At 53.3% G+C, this 16,540-nt stretch overlaps 1 protein-coding gene across 1 annotated transcript in view; it reads right to left on the reverse strand.

Moving 5' to 3' along the window:
* LOC106595213 (phosphoglucomutase-2) overlaps positions 1–16,540 on the reverse strand; it is a 33,921-nt gene that overhangs the window by 8,591 nt on the left and 8,790 nt on the right. Inside the window, 5 exon segments of the mRNA XM_045723018.1 lie at positions 1,948–2,041; positions 2,258–2,377; positions 2,379–2,439; positions 13,011–13,108; positions 15,271–15,460. Of these exon segments, the coding sequence (XP_045578974.1) occupies positions 1,948–2,041; positions 2,258–2,377; positions 2,379–2,439; positions 13,011–13,108; positions 15,271–15,460 (563 nt within the window).

Here is a 16,540-nt window from a genome sequence, read left to right on the forward strand (position 1 = left end):
CTGGATCAGAGAGTCTGTTAAATGACTCCCTACTGTAGTGGCTCTGGATCAGAGAGTCTGCTAAATGACTCCCTACTGTAGTGTCTCTGGATCAGAGAGTCTGTTAAATGACTCCCTACTGTAGTGGCTCTGGATCAGAGAGTCTGTTAAATGACTCCCTACTGTAGTGGCTCTGGATCAGAGAGTCTGTTAAATGACTCCCTACTGTAGTGTCTCTGGATCAGGGAGTCTGCTAAATGACTCCCTACTGTAGTGTCTCTGGATCAGAGAGTCTGTTAAATGACTCCCTACTGTAGTGGCTCTGGATCAGAGAGTCTGTTAAATGACTCCCTACTGTAGTGGCTCTGGATCAGAGAGTCTGCTAAATGACTCCCCTACTGTAGTGGCTCTGGATCAGAGAGTCTGTTAAATGACTCCCTACTGTAGTGGCTCTGGATCAGAGAGTCTGCTAAATGACTCCCTACTGTAGTGGCTCTGGATCAGAGAGTCTGTTAAATGACTCCCTACTGTAGTGGCTCTGGATCAGAGAGTCTGCTAAATGACTCCCTACTGTAGTAGCTCTGGATCAGAGAGTCTGCTAAATGACTCCCTACTGTAGTGGCTCTGGATCAGAGAGTCTGTTAAATGACTCCCTACTGTAGTGTCTCTGGATCAGAGAGTCTGCTAAATGACTCCCTACTGTAGTGGCTCTGGATCAGAGAGTCTGTTAAATGACTCCCTACTGTAGTGGCTCTGGATCAGAGAGTCTGCTAAATGACTCCCTACTGTAGTGACTCTGGATCAGAGAGTCTGCTAAATGACTCCCTACTGTAGTGGCTCTGGATCAGAGAGTCTGTTAAATGACTCCCTACTGTAGTGGCTCTGGATCAGAGAGTCTGCTAAATGACTCCCTACTGTAGTGACTCTGGATCAGAGAGTCTGCTAAATGACTCCCTACTGTAGTGTCTCTGGATCAGAGAGTCTGCTAAATGACTCCCTACTGTAGTATCTCTGGATCAGAGAGTCTGCTAAATGACTCCCTACTGTAGTGTCTCTGGATAGGAGCGTTGCCAGAGTATTGATTTGATTGTTCAGTTCTCTACCATAAGCCGCCTCCAACGCCGTTTTTTTGGTTTTGAATTTGGCAGTACGTCCAACCGGCCTCCGCGCCCGCAGACCCCGTGTAACCACGCCAGCCCAGGACCGCCACACCCGGCTTCTTCACCTGCGGGATCGTCTGAGACCAGCCACCCTTGACAGATGATTAAACTGACGAGTATTTCTGTCTGTAATAAAGACTCTTTTATGGGGGGGAAAAACTCATTCTGATTGGGGAGCAACTAGATTTCACATGACTGGGCCTGGGAGCCAGGCCCCCACCCACTGGGGATCCAGGCCCCCACCCACTGGGGAGCCAGCCAGGGGCCCACCCACTGGGGAGCCAGGCCCCCACCCACTGGGGAGCCAGCCAGGGGCCCACACCCACTGGGGAGCCAGGGGCCCACACCCACTGGGGAGCCAGGCCCCCACCCACTGGGGAGCCAGCCAGGGGCCCACACCCACTGGGGAGCCAGCCAGGGGCCCACACCCACTGGGGAGCCAGGGGCCCACACCCACTGGGGAGCCAGGGGCCCACACCCACTGGGGAGCCAGGTGGGCCCAGTCACTGGGGAGCCAGGGGGCCCAGTCACTGGGGAGCCAGGGGGGCCCACCCACTGGGGAGCCAGGGGGGCCCACCCACTGGGGAGCCAGGGGCCCACCCACTGGGGAGCCAGGCCCAGTCATGTGAAATCCATAGATTAGGGCCTAATGAATTTATTTCAATTGACTGATTTCCTTCTGTGAACTGAAATTGTTGCGTTTCTATTTTTGTTCAGTATAGTTTAACTCAATTACTGTGTGTTGTGTGTGTGTGTGTGTGTGTGTGTGTGTGTGTGTGTGTGTGTGTGTGTGTGTGTGTGTGTGTACCTATAGCCTCCTCGAAGGCGAACAGTACCATCTTGTTCTGGTCCAGCAGCTCTCTGGCTCTGTTGCCCATCCACTTGAACCCCGTCAGAGTTTCCTGTACACACGGGATGTGATGTCATAGTCAGGAAGTGCCCTCATCACCGACATCATACATACATACATACATTAATTTATTCATTCATAAAGGATGTAAGGTATTGAGATTTGGATACAAAATACCTGAGAATATTGACATGAGGTCTGTTCGTTGAATGTGTGTGTGTGTGTGTGTGTGTGTGTGTGTGTGTGTGTGTGTGTGTGTGTGTTTTACCTCAAAGTGGAAGCCCTCCTTGAGAGCGATGGCCCGTAGAATCTTAGAGGAGACGGTGGAGGACAGCATGTAGACTGACTTCACGGTCGACTGGTCTGGGCTGGTCTGTATCCAACACCCGATAGACCCACCAGCCCAGCAACGCCCCCAACTCATTACCGCTGAACACACGCCACTGACCACTATATATATATACACACACCCCCAACACATTACCAATGATCCCTACAGACCTCCTACCCCTTCTGTTTCTCAGCAACGCCCCCCAACACATTACCAATGATCCCTACAGACCTCCTACCCCTTCTGTTTCTCAGCAACGCCCCCAACACATTACCAATGATCCCTACAGACCTCCTACCCCTTCTGTTTCTCAGCAACGCCCCCAACACATTACCAATGATCCCTACAGACCTCCTACCCCTTCTGTTTCTCAGCAACGCCCCCCCAACACATTACCAATGATCCCTACAGACCTCCTACCCCTTCTGTTTCTCAGCAACGCCCCCAACACATTACCAATGATCCCTACAGACCTCCTACCCCTTCTGTTTCTCAGCAACGCCCCCCCAACACATTACCAATGATCCCTACAGACCTCCTACCCCTTCTGTTTCTCAGCAACGCCCCCCCAACACATTACCAATGATCCCTACAGACCTCCTACCCCTTCTGTTTCTCAGCAACGCCCCCAACACATTACCAATGATCCCTACAGGCCTCCTACCCCTTCTGTTACTCAGCAACGCCCCCAACACATTACCAATGATCCCTACAGACCTCCTACCCCTTCTGTTTCTCAGCAACGCCCCCCAACACATTACCAATGATCCCTACAGACCTCCTACCCCTTCTGTTTCTCAGCAACGCCCCCCAACACATTACCAATGATCCCTACAGACCTCCTACCCCTTCTGTTTCTCAGCAACGCCCCCCCAACACATTACCAATGATCCCTACAGACCTCCTACCCCTTCTGTTTCTCAGCAACGCCCCCAACACATTACCAATGATCCCTACAGACCTCCTACCCCTTCTGTTTCTCAGCAACGCCCCCAACACATTACCAATGATCCCTACAGACCTCCTACCCCTTCTGTTTCTCAGCAACGCCCCCCAACACATTACCAATGATCCCTACAGACCTCCTACCCTTCTGTTTCTCAGCAACGCCCCCCAACACATTACCAATGATCCCTACAGACCTCCTACCCCTTCTGTTTCTCAGCAACGCCCCCCCAACACATTACCAATGATCCCTACAGACCTCCTACCCCTTCTGTTTCTCAGCAACGCCCCCCAACACATTACCAATGATCCCTACAGACCTCCTACCCCTTCTGTTTCTCAGCAACGCCCCCAACACATTACCAATGATCCCTACAGACCTCCTACCCCTTCTGTTTCTCAGCAACGCCCCCAACACATTACCAATGATCCCTACAGACCTCCTACCCCTTCTGTTTCTCAGCAACGCCCCCAACACATTACCAATGATCCCTACAGACCTCCTACCCCTTCTGTTTCTCAGCAACGCCCCCAACACATTACCAATGATCCCTACAGACCTCCTACCCCTTCTGTTTCTCAGCAACGCCCCCAACACATTACCAATGATCCCTACAGACCTCCTACCCCTTCTGTTTCTCAGCAACGCCCCCCAACACATTACCAATGATCCCTACAGACCTCCTACCCCTTCTGTTTCTCAGCAACGCCCCCCCAACACATTACCAATGATCCCTACAGACCTCCTACCCCTTCTGTTTCTCAGCAACGCCCCCCCAACACATTACCAATGATCCCTACAGACCTCCTACCCCTTCTGTTTCTCAGCAACGCCCCCCAACACATTACCAATGATCCCTACAGACCTCCTACCCCTTCTGTTTCTCAGCAACGCCCCCAACACATTACCAATGATCCCTACAGACCTCCTACCCCTTCTGTTTCTCAGCAACGCCCCCCCAACACATTACCAATGATCCCTACAGACCTCCTACCCCTTCTGTTTCTCAGCAACGCCCCCCAACACATTACCAATGATCACTACAGACCTCCTACCCCTTCTGTTTCTCAGCAACGCCCCCCCAACACATTACCAATGATCCCTACAGACCTCCTACCCCTTCTGTTTCTCAGCAACGCCCCCCCAACACATTACCAATGATCCCTACAGACCTCCTACCCCTTCTGTTTCTCAGCAACGCCCCCCCAACACATTACCAATGATCCCTACAGACCTCCTACCCCTTCTGTTTCTCAGCAACGCCCCCCAACACATTACCAATGATCCCTACAGACCTCCTACCCCTTCTGTTTCTCAGCAACGCCCCCAACACATTACCAATGATCCCTACAGACCTCCTACCCCTTCTGTTTCTCAGCAACGCCCCCCAACACATTACCAATGATCCCTACAGACCTCCTACCCCTTCTGTTTCTCAGCAACGCCCCCAACACATTACCAATGATCCCTACAGACCTCCTACCCCTTCTGTTTCTCAGCAACGCCCCCCAACACATTACCAATGATCCCTACAGACCTCCTACCCCTTCTGTTTCTCAGCAACGCCCCCCAACACATTACCAATGATCCCTACAGACCTCCTACCCCTTCTGTTTCTCAGCAACGCCCCCAACACATTACCAATGATCCCTACAGACCTCCTACCCCTTCTGTTTCTCAGCAACGCCCCCCCAACACATTACCAATGATCCCTACAGACCTCCTACCCCTTCTGTTTCTCAGCAACGCCCCCCAACACATTACCAATGATCCCTACAGACCTCCTACCCCTTCTGTTTCTCAGCAACGCCCCCCAACACATTACCAATGATCCCTACAGACCTCCTACCCCTTCTGTTTCTCAGCAACGCCCCCCCAACACATTACCAATGATCCCTACAGACCTCCTACCCCTTCTGTTTCTCAGCAACGCCCCCCCAACACATTACCAATGATCCCTACAGACCTCCTACCCCTTCTGTTTCTCAGCAACGCCCCCCCAACACATTACCAATGATCCCTACAGACCTCCTACCCCTTCTGTTTCTCAGCAACGCCCCCAACACATTACCAATGATCCCTACAGACCTCCTACCCCTTCTGTTTCTCAGCAACGCCCCCAACACATTACCAATGATCCCTACAGACCTCCTACCCCTTCTGTTTCTCAGCAACGCCCCCAACACATTACCAATGATCCCTACAGACCTCCTACCCCTTCTGTTTCTCAGCAACGCCCCCCAACACATTACCAATGATCCCTACAGACCTCCTACCCCTTCTGTTTCTCAGCAACGCCCCCAACACATTACCAATGATCCCTACAGACCTCCTACCCCTTCTGTTTCTCAGCAACGCCCCCAACACATTACCAATGATCCCTACAGACCTCCTACCCCTTCTGTTTCTCAGCAACGCCCCCCAACACATTACCAATGATCCCTACAGACCTCCTACCCCTTCTGTTTCTCAGCAACGCCCCCAACACATTACCAATGATCCCTACAGACCTCCTACCCCTTCTGTTTCTCAGCAACGCCCCCCAACACATTACCAATGATCCCTACAGACCTCCTACCCCTTCTGTTTCTCAGCAACGCCCCCCCAACACATTACCAATGATCCCTACAGACCTCCTACCCCTTCTGTTTCTCAGCAACGCCCCCCCAACACATTACCAATGATCCCTACAGACCTCCTACCCCTTCTGTTTCTCAGCAACGCCCCCCAACACATTACCAATGATCCCTACAGACCTCCTACCCCTTCTGTTTCTCAGCAACGCCCCCCAACACATTACCAATGATCCCTACAGACCTCCTACCCCTTCTGTTTCTCAGCAACGCCCCCCAACACATTACCAATGATCCCTACAGACCTCCTACCCCTTCTGTTTCTCAGCAACGCCCCCAACACATTACCAATGATCCCTACAGACCTCCTACCCCTTCTGTTTCTCAGCAACGCCCCCCAACACATTACCAATGATCCCTACAGACCTCCTACCCCTTCTGTTTCTCAGCAACGCCCCCAACACATTACCAATGATCCCTACAGACCTCCTACCCCTTCTGTTTCTCAGCAACGCCCCCAACACATTACCAATGATCCCTACAGACCTCCTACCCCTTCTGTTTCTCAGCAACGCCCCCCCAACACATTACCAATGATCCCTACAGACCTCCTACCCCTTCTGTTTCTCAGCAACGCCCCCCCAACACATTACCAATGATCCCTACAGACCTCCTACCCCTTCTGTTTCTCAGCAACGCCCCCCAACACATTACCAATGATCCCTACAGACCTCCTACCCCTTCTGTTTCTCAGCAACGCCCCCAACACATTACCAATGATCCCTACAGACCTCCTACCCCTTCTGTTTCTCAGCAACGCCCCCCAACACATTACCAATGATCCCTACAGACCTCCTACCCCTTCTGTTTCTCAGCAACGCCCCCCAACACATTACCAATGATCCCTACAGACCTCCTACCCCTTCTGTTTCTCAGCAACGCCCCCCAACACATTACCAATGATCCCTACAGACCTCCTACCCCTTCTGTTTCTCAGCAACGCCCCCCAACACATTACCAATGATCCCTACAGACCTCCTACCCCTTCTGTTTCTCAGCAACGCCCCCCCAACACATTACCAATGATCCCTACAGACCTCCTACCCCTTCTGTTTCTCAGCAACGCCCCCCAACACATTACCAATGATCCCTACAGACCTCCTACCCCTTCTGTTTCTCAGCAACGCCCCCCCAACACATTACCAATGATCCCTACAGACCTCCTACCCCTTCTGTTTCTCAGCAACGCCCCCAACACATTACCAATGATCCCTACAGACCTCCTACCCCTTCTGTTTCTCAGCAACGCCCCCCAACACATTACCAATGATCCCTACAGACCTCCTACCCCTTCTGTTTCTCAGCAACGCCCCCAACACATTACCAATGATCCCTACAGACCTCCTACCCCTTCTGTTTCTCAGCAACGCCCCCCAACACATTACCAATGATCCCTACAGACCTCCTACCCCTTCTGTTTCTCAGCAACGCCCCCCAACACATTACCAATGATCCCTACAGACCTCCTACCCTTCTGTTTCTCAGCAACGCCCCCAACACATTACCAATGATCCCTACAGACCTCCTACCCCTTCTGTTTCTCAGCAACGCCCCCCAACACATTACCAATGATCCCTACAGACCTCCTACCCCTTCTGTTTCTCAGCAACGCCCCCAACACATTACCAATGATCCCTACAGACCTCCTACCCCTTCTGTTTCTCAGCAACGCCCCCCCAACACATTACCAATGATCCCTACAGACCTCCTACCCCTTCTGTTTCTCAGCAACGCCCCCCAACACATTACCAATGATCCCTACAGACCTCCTACCCCTTCTGTTTCTCAGCAACGCCCCCCAACACATTACCAATGATCCCTACAGACCTCCTACCCCTTCTGTTTCTCAGCAACGCCCCCCAACACATTACCAATGATCCCTACAGACCTCCTACCCCTTCTGTTTCTCAGCAACGCCCCCCAACACATTACCAATGATCCCTACAGACCTCCTACCCCTTCTGTTTCTCAGCAACGCCCCCCAACACATTACCAATGATCCCTACAGACCTCCTACCCCTTCTGTTTCTCAGCAACGCCCCCAACACATTACCAATGATCCCTACAGACCTCCTACCCCTTCTGTTTCTCAGCAACGCCCCCCAACACATTACCAATGATCCCTACAGACCTCCTACCCTTCTGTTTCTCAGCAACGCCCCCCAACACATTACCAATGATCCCTACAGACCTCCTACCCCTTCTGTTTCTCAGCAACGCCCCCCAACACATTACCAATGATCCCTACAGACCTCCTACCCCTTCTGTTTCTCAGCAACGCCCCCAACACATTACCAATGATCCCTACAGACCTCCTACCCCTTCTGTTTCTCAGCAACGCCCCCAACACATTACCAATGATCCCTACAGACCTCCTACCCCTTCTGTTTCTCAGCAACGCCCCCAACACATTACCAATGATCCCTACAGACCTCCTACCCCTTCTGTTTCTCAGCAACGCCCCCCAACACATTACCAATGATCCCTACAGACCTCCTACCCCTTCTGTTTCTCAGCAACGCCCCCCAACACATTACCAATGATCCCTACAGACCTCCTACCCCTTCTGTTTCTCAGCAACGCCCCCAACACATTACCAATGATCCCTACAGACCTCCTACCCCTTCTGTTTCTCAGCAACGCCCCCAACACATTACCAATGATCCCTACAGACCTCCTACCCCTTCTGTTTCTCAGCAACGCCCCCCAACACATTACCAATGATCCCTACAGACCTCCTACCCCTTCTGTTTCTCAGCAACGCCCCCCCAACACATTACCAATGATCCCTACAGACCTCCTACCCCTTCTGTTTCTCAGCAACGCCCCCAACACATTACCAATGATCCCTACAGACCTCCTACCCCTTCTGTTTCTCAGCAACGCCCCCAACACATTACCAATGATCCCTACAGACCTCCTACCCCTTCTGTTTCTCAGCAACGCCCCCAACACATTACCAATGATCCCTACAGACCTCCTACCCCTTCTGTTTCTCAGCAACGCCCCCCAACACATTACCAATGATCCCTACAGACCTCCTACCCCTTCTGTTTCTCAGCAACGCCCCCAACACATTACCAATGATCCCTACAGACCTCCTACCCCTTCTGTTTCTCAGCAACGCCCCCCAACACATTACCAATGATCCCTACAGACCTCCTACCCCTTCTGTTTCTCAGCAACGCCCCCAACACATTACCAATGATCCCTACAGACCTCCTACCCCTTCTGTTTCTCAGCAACGCCCCCCCAACACATTACCAATGATCCCTACAGACCTCCTACCCCTTCTGTTTCTCAGCAACGCCCCCCCAACACATTACCAATGATCCCTACAGACCTCCTACCCCTTCTGTTTCTCAGCAACGCCCCCAACACATTACCAATGATCCCTACAGACCTCCTACCCCTTCTGTTTCTCAGCAACGCCCCCAACACATTACCAATGATCCCTACAGACCTCCTACCCCTTCTGTTTCTCAGCAACGCCCCCAACACATTACCAATGATCCCTACAGACCTCCTACCCCTTCTGTTTCTCAGCAACGCCCCCCAACACATTACCAATGATCCCTACAGACCTCCTACCCCTTCTGTTTCTCAGCAACGCCCCCAACACATTACCAATGATCCCTACAGACCTCCTACCCCTTCTGTTTCTCAGCAACGCCCCCAACACATTACCAATGATCCCTACAGACCTCCTACCCCTTCTGTTTCTCAGCAACGCCCCCAACACATTACCAATGATCCCTACAGACCTCCTACCCCTTCTGTTTCTCAGCAACGCCCCCAACACATTACCAATGATCCCTACAGACCTCCTACCCCTTCTGTTTCTCAGCAACGCCCCCAACACATTACCAATGATCCCTACAGACCTCCTACCCCTTCTGTTTCTCAGCAACGCCCCCCCAACACATTACCAATGATCCCTACAGACCTCCTACCCCTTCTGTTTCTCAGCAACGCCCCCAACACATTACCAATGATCCCTACAGACCTCCTACCCCTTCTGTTTCTCAGCAACGCCCCCCAACACATTACCAATGATCCCTACAGACCTCCTACCCCTTCTGTTTCTCAGCAACGCCCCCCAACACATTACCAATGATCCCTACAGACCTCCTACCCCTTCTGTTTCTCAGCAACGCCCCCAACACATTACCAATGATCCCTACAGACCTCCTACCCCTTCTGTTTCTCAGCAACGCCCCCCAACACATTACCAATGATCCCTACAGACCTCCTACCCCTTCTGTTTCTCAGCAACGCCCCCAACACATTACCAATGATCCCTACAGACCTCCTACCCCTTCTGTTTCTCAGCAACGCCCCCAACACATTACCAATGATCCCTACAGACCTCCTACCCCTTCTGTTTCTCAGCAACGCCCCCAACACATTACCAATGATCCCTACAGACCTCCTACCCCTTCTGTTTCTCAGCAACGCCCCCCCAACACATTACCAATGATCCCTACAGACCTCCTACCCCTTCTGTTTCTCAGCAACGCCCCCAACACATTACCAATGATCCCTACAGACCTCCTACCCCTTCTGTTTCTCAGCAACGCCCCCCAACACATTACCAATGATCCCTACAGACCTCCTACCCCTTCTGTTTCTCAGCAACGCCCCCCAACACATTACCAATGATCCCTACAGACCTCCTACCCCTTCTGTTTCTCAGCAACGCCCCCCAACACATTACCAATGATCCCTACAGACCTCCTACCCCTTCTGTTTCTCAGCAACGCCCCCCAACACATTACCAATGATCCCTACAGACCTCCTACCCCTTCTGTTTCTCAGCAACGCCCCCCAACACATTACCAATGATCCCTACAGACCTCCTACCCCTTCTGTTTCTCAGCAACGCCCCCAACACATTACCAATGATCCCTACAGACCTCCTACCCCTTCTGTTTCTCAGCAACGCCCCCCCAACACATTACCAATGATCCCTACAGACCTCCTACCCCTTCTGTTTCTCAGCAACGCCCCCAACACATTACCAATGATCCCTACAGACCTCCTACCCCTTCTGTTTCTCAGCAACGCCCCCCAACACATTACCAATGATCCCTACAGACCTCCTACCCCTTCTGTTTCTCAGCAACGCCCCCAACACATTACCAATGATCCCTACAGACCTCCTACCCCTTCTGTTTCTCAGCAACGCCCCCCCAACACATTACCAATGATCCCTACAGACCTCCTACCCCTTCTGTTTCTCAGCAACGCCCCCCAACACATTACCAATGATCCCTACAGACCTCCTACCCCTTCTGTTTCTCAGCAACGCCCCCAACACATTACCAATGATCCCTACAGACCTCCTACCCCTTCTGTTTCTCAGCAACGCCCCCAACACATTACCAATGATCCCTACAGACCTCCTACCCCTTCTGTTTCTCAGCAACGCCCCCCAACACATTACCAATGATCCCTACAGACCTCCTACCCCTTCTGTTTCTCAGCAACGCCCCCAACACATTACCAATGATCCCTACAGACCTCCTACCCCTTCTGTTTCTCAGCAACGCCCCCAACACATTACCAATGATCCCTACAGACCTCCTACCCCTTCTGTTTCTCAGCAACGCCCCCAACACATTACCAATGATCCCTACAGACCTCCTACCCCTTCTGTTTCTCAGCAACGCCCCCCAACACATTACCAATGATCCCTACAGACCTCCTACCCCTTCTGTTTCTCAGCAACGCCCCCAACACATTACCAATGATCCCTACAGACCTCCTACCCCTTCTGTTTCTCAGCAACGCCCCCAACACATTACCAATGATCCCTACAGACCTCCTACCCCTTCTGTTTCTCAGCAACGCCCCCCAACACATTACCAATGATCCCTACAGACCTCCTACCCCTTCTGTTTCTCAGCAACGCCCCCAACACATTACCAATGATCCCTACAGACCTCCTACCCCTTCTGTTTCTCAGCAACGCCCCCAACACATTACCAATGATCCCTACAGACCTCCTACCCCTTCTGTTTCTCAGCAACGCCCCCAACACATTACCAATGATCCCTACAGACCTCCTACCCCTTCTGTTTCTCAGCAACGCCCCCCAACACATTACCAATGATCCCTACAGACCTCCTACCCCTTCTGTTTCTCAGCAACGCCCCCAACACATTACCAATGATCCCTACAGACCTCCTACCCCTTCTGTTTCTCAGCAACGCCCCCCAACACATTACCAATGATCCCTACAGACCTCCTACCCCTTCTGTTTCTCAGCAACGCCCCCCAACACATTACCAATGATCCCTACAGACCTCCTACCCCTTCTGTTTCTCAGCAACGCCCCCAACACATTACCAATGATCCCTACAGACCTCCTACCCCTTCTGTTTCTCAGCAACGCCCCCCAACACATTACCAATGATCCCTACAGACCTCCTACCCCTTCTGTTTCTCAGCAACGCCCCCCAACACATTACCAATGATCCCTACAGACCTCCTACCCCTTCTGTTTCTCAGCAACGCCCCCCCAACACATTACCAATGATCCCTACAGACCTCCTACCCCTTCTGTTTCTCAGCAACGCCCCCCCAACACATTACCAATGATCCCTACAGACCTCCTACCCCTTCTGTTTCTCAGCAACGCCCCCCCAACACATTACCAATGATCCCTACAGACCTCCTACCCCTTCTGTTTCTCAGCAACGCCCCCCCAACACATTACCAATGATCCCTACAGACCTCCTACCCCTTCTGTTTCTCAGCAACGCCCCCCAACACATTACCAATGATCCCTACAGACCTCCTACCCCTTCTGTTTCTCAGCAACGCCCCCCCAACACATTACCAATGATCCCTACAGACCTCCTACCCCTTCTGTTTCTCAGCAACGCCCCCAACACATTACCAATGATCCCTACAGACCTCCTACCCCTTCTGTTTCTCAGCAACGCCCCCCAACACATTACCAATGATCCCTACAGACCTCCTACCCCTTCTGTTTCTCAGCAACGCCCCCCAACACATTACCAATGATCCCTACAGACCTCCTACCCCTTCTGTTTCTCAGCAACGCCCCCCAACACATTACCAATGATCCCTACAGACCTCCTACCCCTTCTGTTTCTCAGCAACGGCCAGTCGATCAGCATCAGGGTCGTTGGCCAGAACGACAGTAGCTCCCTCCCTCTCCGCCAGGGCAAACGACAGGGTCTGCAGGACGGACACACATACACAAACCGTTAAAACACACACACACACACACACACACACACACACACACACACACACACACACACACACACACACACACACACACACACACACACACACACACCCCTTCCAGTGGTATCACAGTTGGAAAGCAGAGATAATAATTAGATGTCTAGTCTGTAGTCGGCTTATAGTGAATGGACTACATCCAGCTTCAGTCAGACAAAACAGGGGAACAATGAAAAAAAACACAAATGTGATTTAAAACACCGTCTCTGATTTAACTAAAGGGATGAGACTTAAAAACCAGGGTAGACCGTTGCAAAGGGGTGGTCACGTTACGTTATGACACCGTGTTGTCCAGGATTGAGACTAGCTCTATATTACAGGGTTGATATGACTGACCAGGACCCCCTTCCCTTCCTCAGGGTTGATATGACTGACCAGGACCCCCTTCCCTTCCTCAGGGTTGATATGACTGACCAGGACCCCCTTCCCTTCCTCAGGGTTGATATGACTGACCAGGACCCCCTTCCTCAGGGTTGATATGACTGACCAGGACCCCCTTCCCTTCCTCAGGGTTGATATGACTGACCAGGACCCCCTTCCTCAGGGTTGATATGACTGACCAGGACCCCCTTCCCTTCCTCAGGGTTGATATGACTGACCAGGACCCCCTTCCTCAGGGTTGATATGACTGACCAGGACCCCCTTCCTCAGGGTTGATATGACTGACCAGGACCCCCCTTCCCTTCCTCAGGGTTGATATGACTGACCAGGACCCCTCCCTTCCTCAGGGTTGATATGACTGACCAGGACCCCCTTCCTCAGGGTTGATATGACTGACCAGGACCCCCTTCCCTTCCTCAGGGTTGATATGACTGACCAGGACCCCCTTCCCTTCCTCAGGGTTGATATGACTGACCAGGACCCCCTTCCCTTCCTCGGGGTTGATATGACTGACCAGGACCCCCTTCCCTTCCTCAGGGTTGATATGACTGACCAGGACCCCCTTCCCTTCCTCAGGGTTGATATGACTGACCAGGACCCCCTTCCCTTCCTCAGGGTTGATATGACTGACCAGGACCCCCTTCCTCAGGGTTGATATGACTGACCAGGACCCCCTTCCTCAGGGTTGATATGACTGACCAGGACCCCCTTCCTCAGGGTTGATATGACTGACCAGGACCCCCTTCCTCAGGGTTGATATGACTGACCAGGACCCCCTTCCCTTCCTCAGGGTTGATATGACTGACCAGGACCCCCTTCCCTTCCTCAGGGTTGATATGACTGACCAGGACCCCCTTCCCTTCCTCAGGGTTGATATGACTGACCAGGACCCCCTTCCCTTCCTCAGGGTTGATATGACTGACCAGGACCCCCTTCCTCAGGGTTGATATGACTGACCAGGACCCCCTTCCCTTCCTCAGGGTTGATATGACTGACCAGGACCCCCTTCCTCAGGGTTGATATGACTGACCAGGACCCCCTTCCCTTCCTCAGGGTTGATATGACTGACCAGGACCCCCTTCCCTTCCTCAGGGTTGATATGACTGACCAGGACCCCCTTCCCTTCCTCAGGGTTGATATGACTGACCAGGACCCCCTTCCCTTCCTCAGGGTTGATATGACTGACCAGGACCCCCTTCCTCTCCTCAGGGTTGATATGACTGACCAGGACCCCCTTCCCTTCCTCAGGGTTGATATGACTGACCAGGACCCCCTTCCCTTCCTCAGGGTTGATATGACTGACCAGGACCCCCTTCCTCAGGGGTTGATATGACTGACCAGGACCCCCTTCCCTTCCTCAGGGTTGATATGACTGACCAGGACCCCCTTCCTCAGGGTTGATATGACTGACCAGGACCCCCTTCCCTTCCTCAGGGTTGATATGACTGACCAGGACCCCCTTCCTCAGGGTTGATATGACTGACCAGGACCCCCTTCCCTTCCTCAGGGTTGATATGACTGACCAGGACCCCCTTCCCTTCCTCAGGGTTGATATGACTGACCAGGACCCCCTTCCCTTCCTCAGGGTTGATATGACTGACCAGGACCCCTTCCCTTCCTCAGGGTTGATATGACTGACCAGGACCCCCTTCCTCAGGGTTGATATGACTGACCAGGACCCCCTTCCCTTCCTCAGGGTTGATATGACTGACCAGGACCCCCTTTCCTTCCTCGGGGTTGGGGTATTTGACGGTGGGGAACTCAGGGTCGGGGTCTTTCTGCTCCTCTACGGCGTACGGGGGTCGGAGGTCAAAGGCCTTGAAAGCCGATTGGACGAAGGCGTGTCCGACTCCGTGCACGGAAGTGTGGACGATCTTCACCTCTGAACTCTTGTTGATGTCCCTGAAAGGCAGGGGAGACGGGGGGTTAGAGGAGGAGACGGGGGGTTAGAGGGGGGTTAGAGGGGGAGACAGGGGTTAGAGGAGAGACGGGGGGTTAGAGGAGAGACGGGGGTTAGAGGGGAGACGGGGGGTTAGAGGGGGGTTAGAGGGGAGACGGGGGGTTAGAGGAGAGACGGGGGTTAGAGGGGAGACGGGGGGTTAGAGGGGGGTTAGAGGAGAGACGGGGGTTAGAGGGGGGTTAGAGGGGAGAGGGGGTTAGAGGAGAGACGGGGGTTAGAGGGGGGGTTAGAGGGGAGAGGGGGGTTAGAGGGGAGTTAGAGGAGAGACGGGGTTAGAGGGGAGACGGGGGGTTAGAGGAGAGACGGGGGTTAGAGGGGAGACGGGGGGGTTAGAGGGGGTTAGAGGAGAGACGGGGGTTAGAGGGGGGGTTAGAGGGGAGAGGGGGGTTAGAGGAGAGACGGGGGTTAGAGGGGGGTTAGAGGGGAGAGGGGGTTAGAGGAGAGACGGGGGTTAGAGGAGAGACGGGGGATTAGAGGGGAGACGGGGGTTAGAGGAGAGACGGGGGTTAGAGGAGAGACGGGGGGTTAGAGGAGAGACGGGGGGTTAGAGGGGAGACGGGGGTTAGAGGGGGGTTAGAGGGGAGACGGGGTTAGAGGAGAGACGGGGGTTAGAGGGGAGACGGGGGGTTAGAGGGGGGTTAGAGGGGAGAGGGGGGTTAGAGGAGAGACGGGGGGTTAGAGGGGGGTTAGAGGAGAGACGGGGGTTAGAGGGGAGACGGGGGTTAGAGGAGAGACGGGGGTTAGAGGGGGGTTAGAGGGGAGACGGGGGTTAGAGGAGAGACGGGGGGTTAGAGGGGGGTTAGAGGAGAGACGGGGGTTAGAGGGGGGTTAGAGGGGAGACGGGGGTTAGAGGAGAGACGGGGGTTAGAGGGGGGTTAGAGGAGAGACGGGGGTTAGAGGGGAGACGGGGGTTAGAGGAGAGACGGGGGTTAGAGGGGGGTTAGAGGGGAGACGGGGGGTTAGAGGGGGGTTAGAGGGGAGACGGGGGTTAGAGGAGAGACGGGGGTTAGAGGAGAGACGGG

Source organism: Salmo salar, chromosome ssa08 (genome assembly GCF_905237065.1).
Source record: "Salmo salar chromosome ssa08, Ssal_v3.1, whole genome shotgun sequence".
Lineage (NCBI taxonomy): Eukaryota > Metazoa > Chordata > Actinopteri > Salmoniformes > Salmonidae > Salmo > Salmo salar.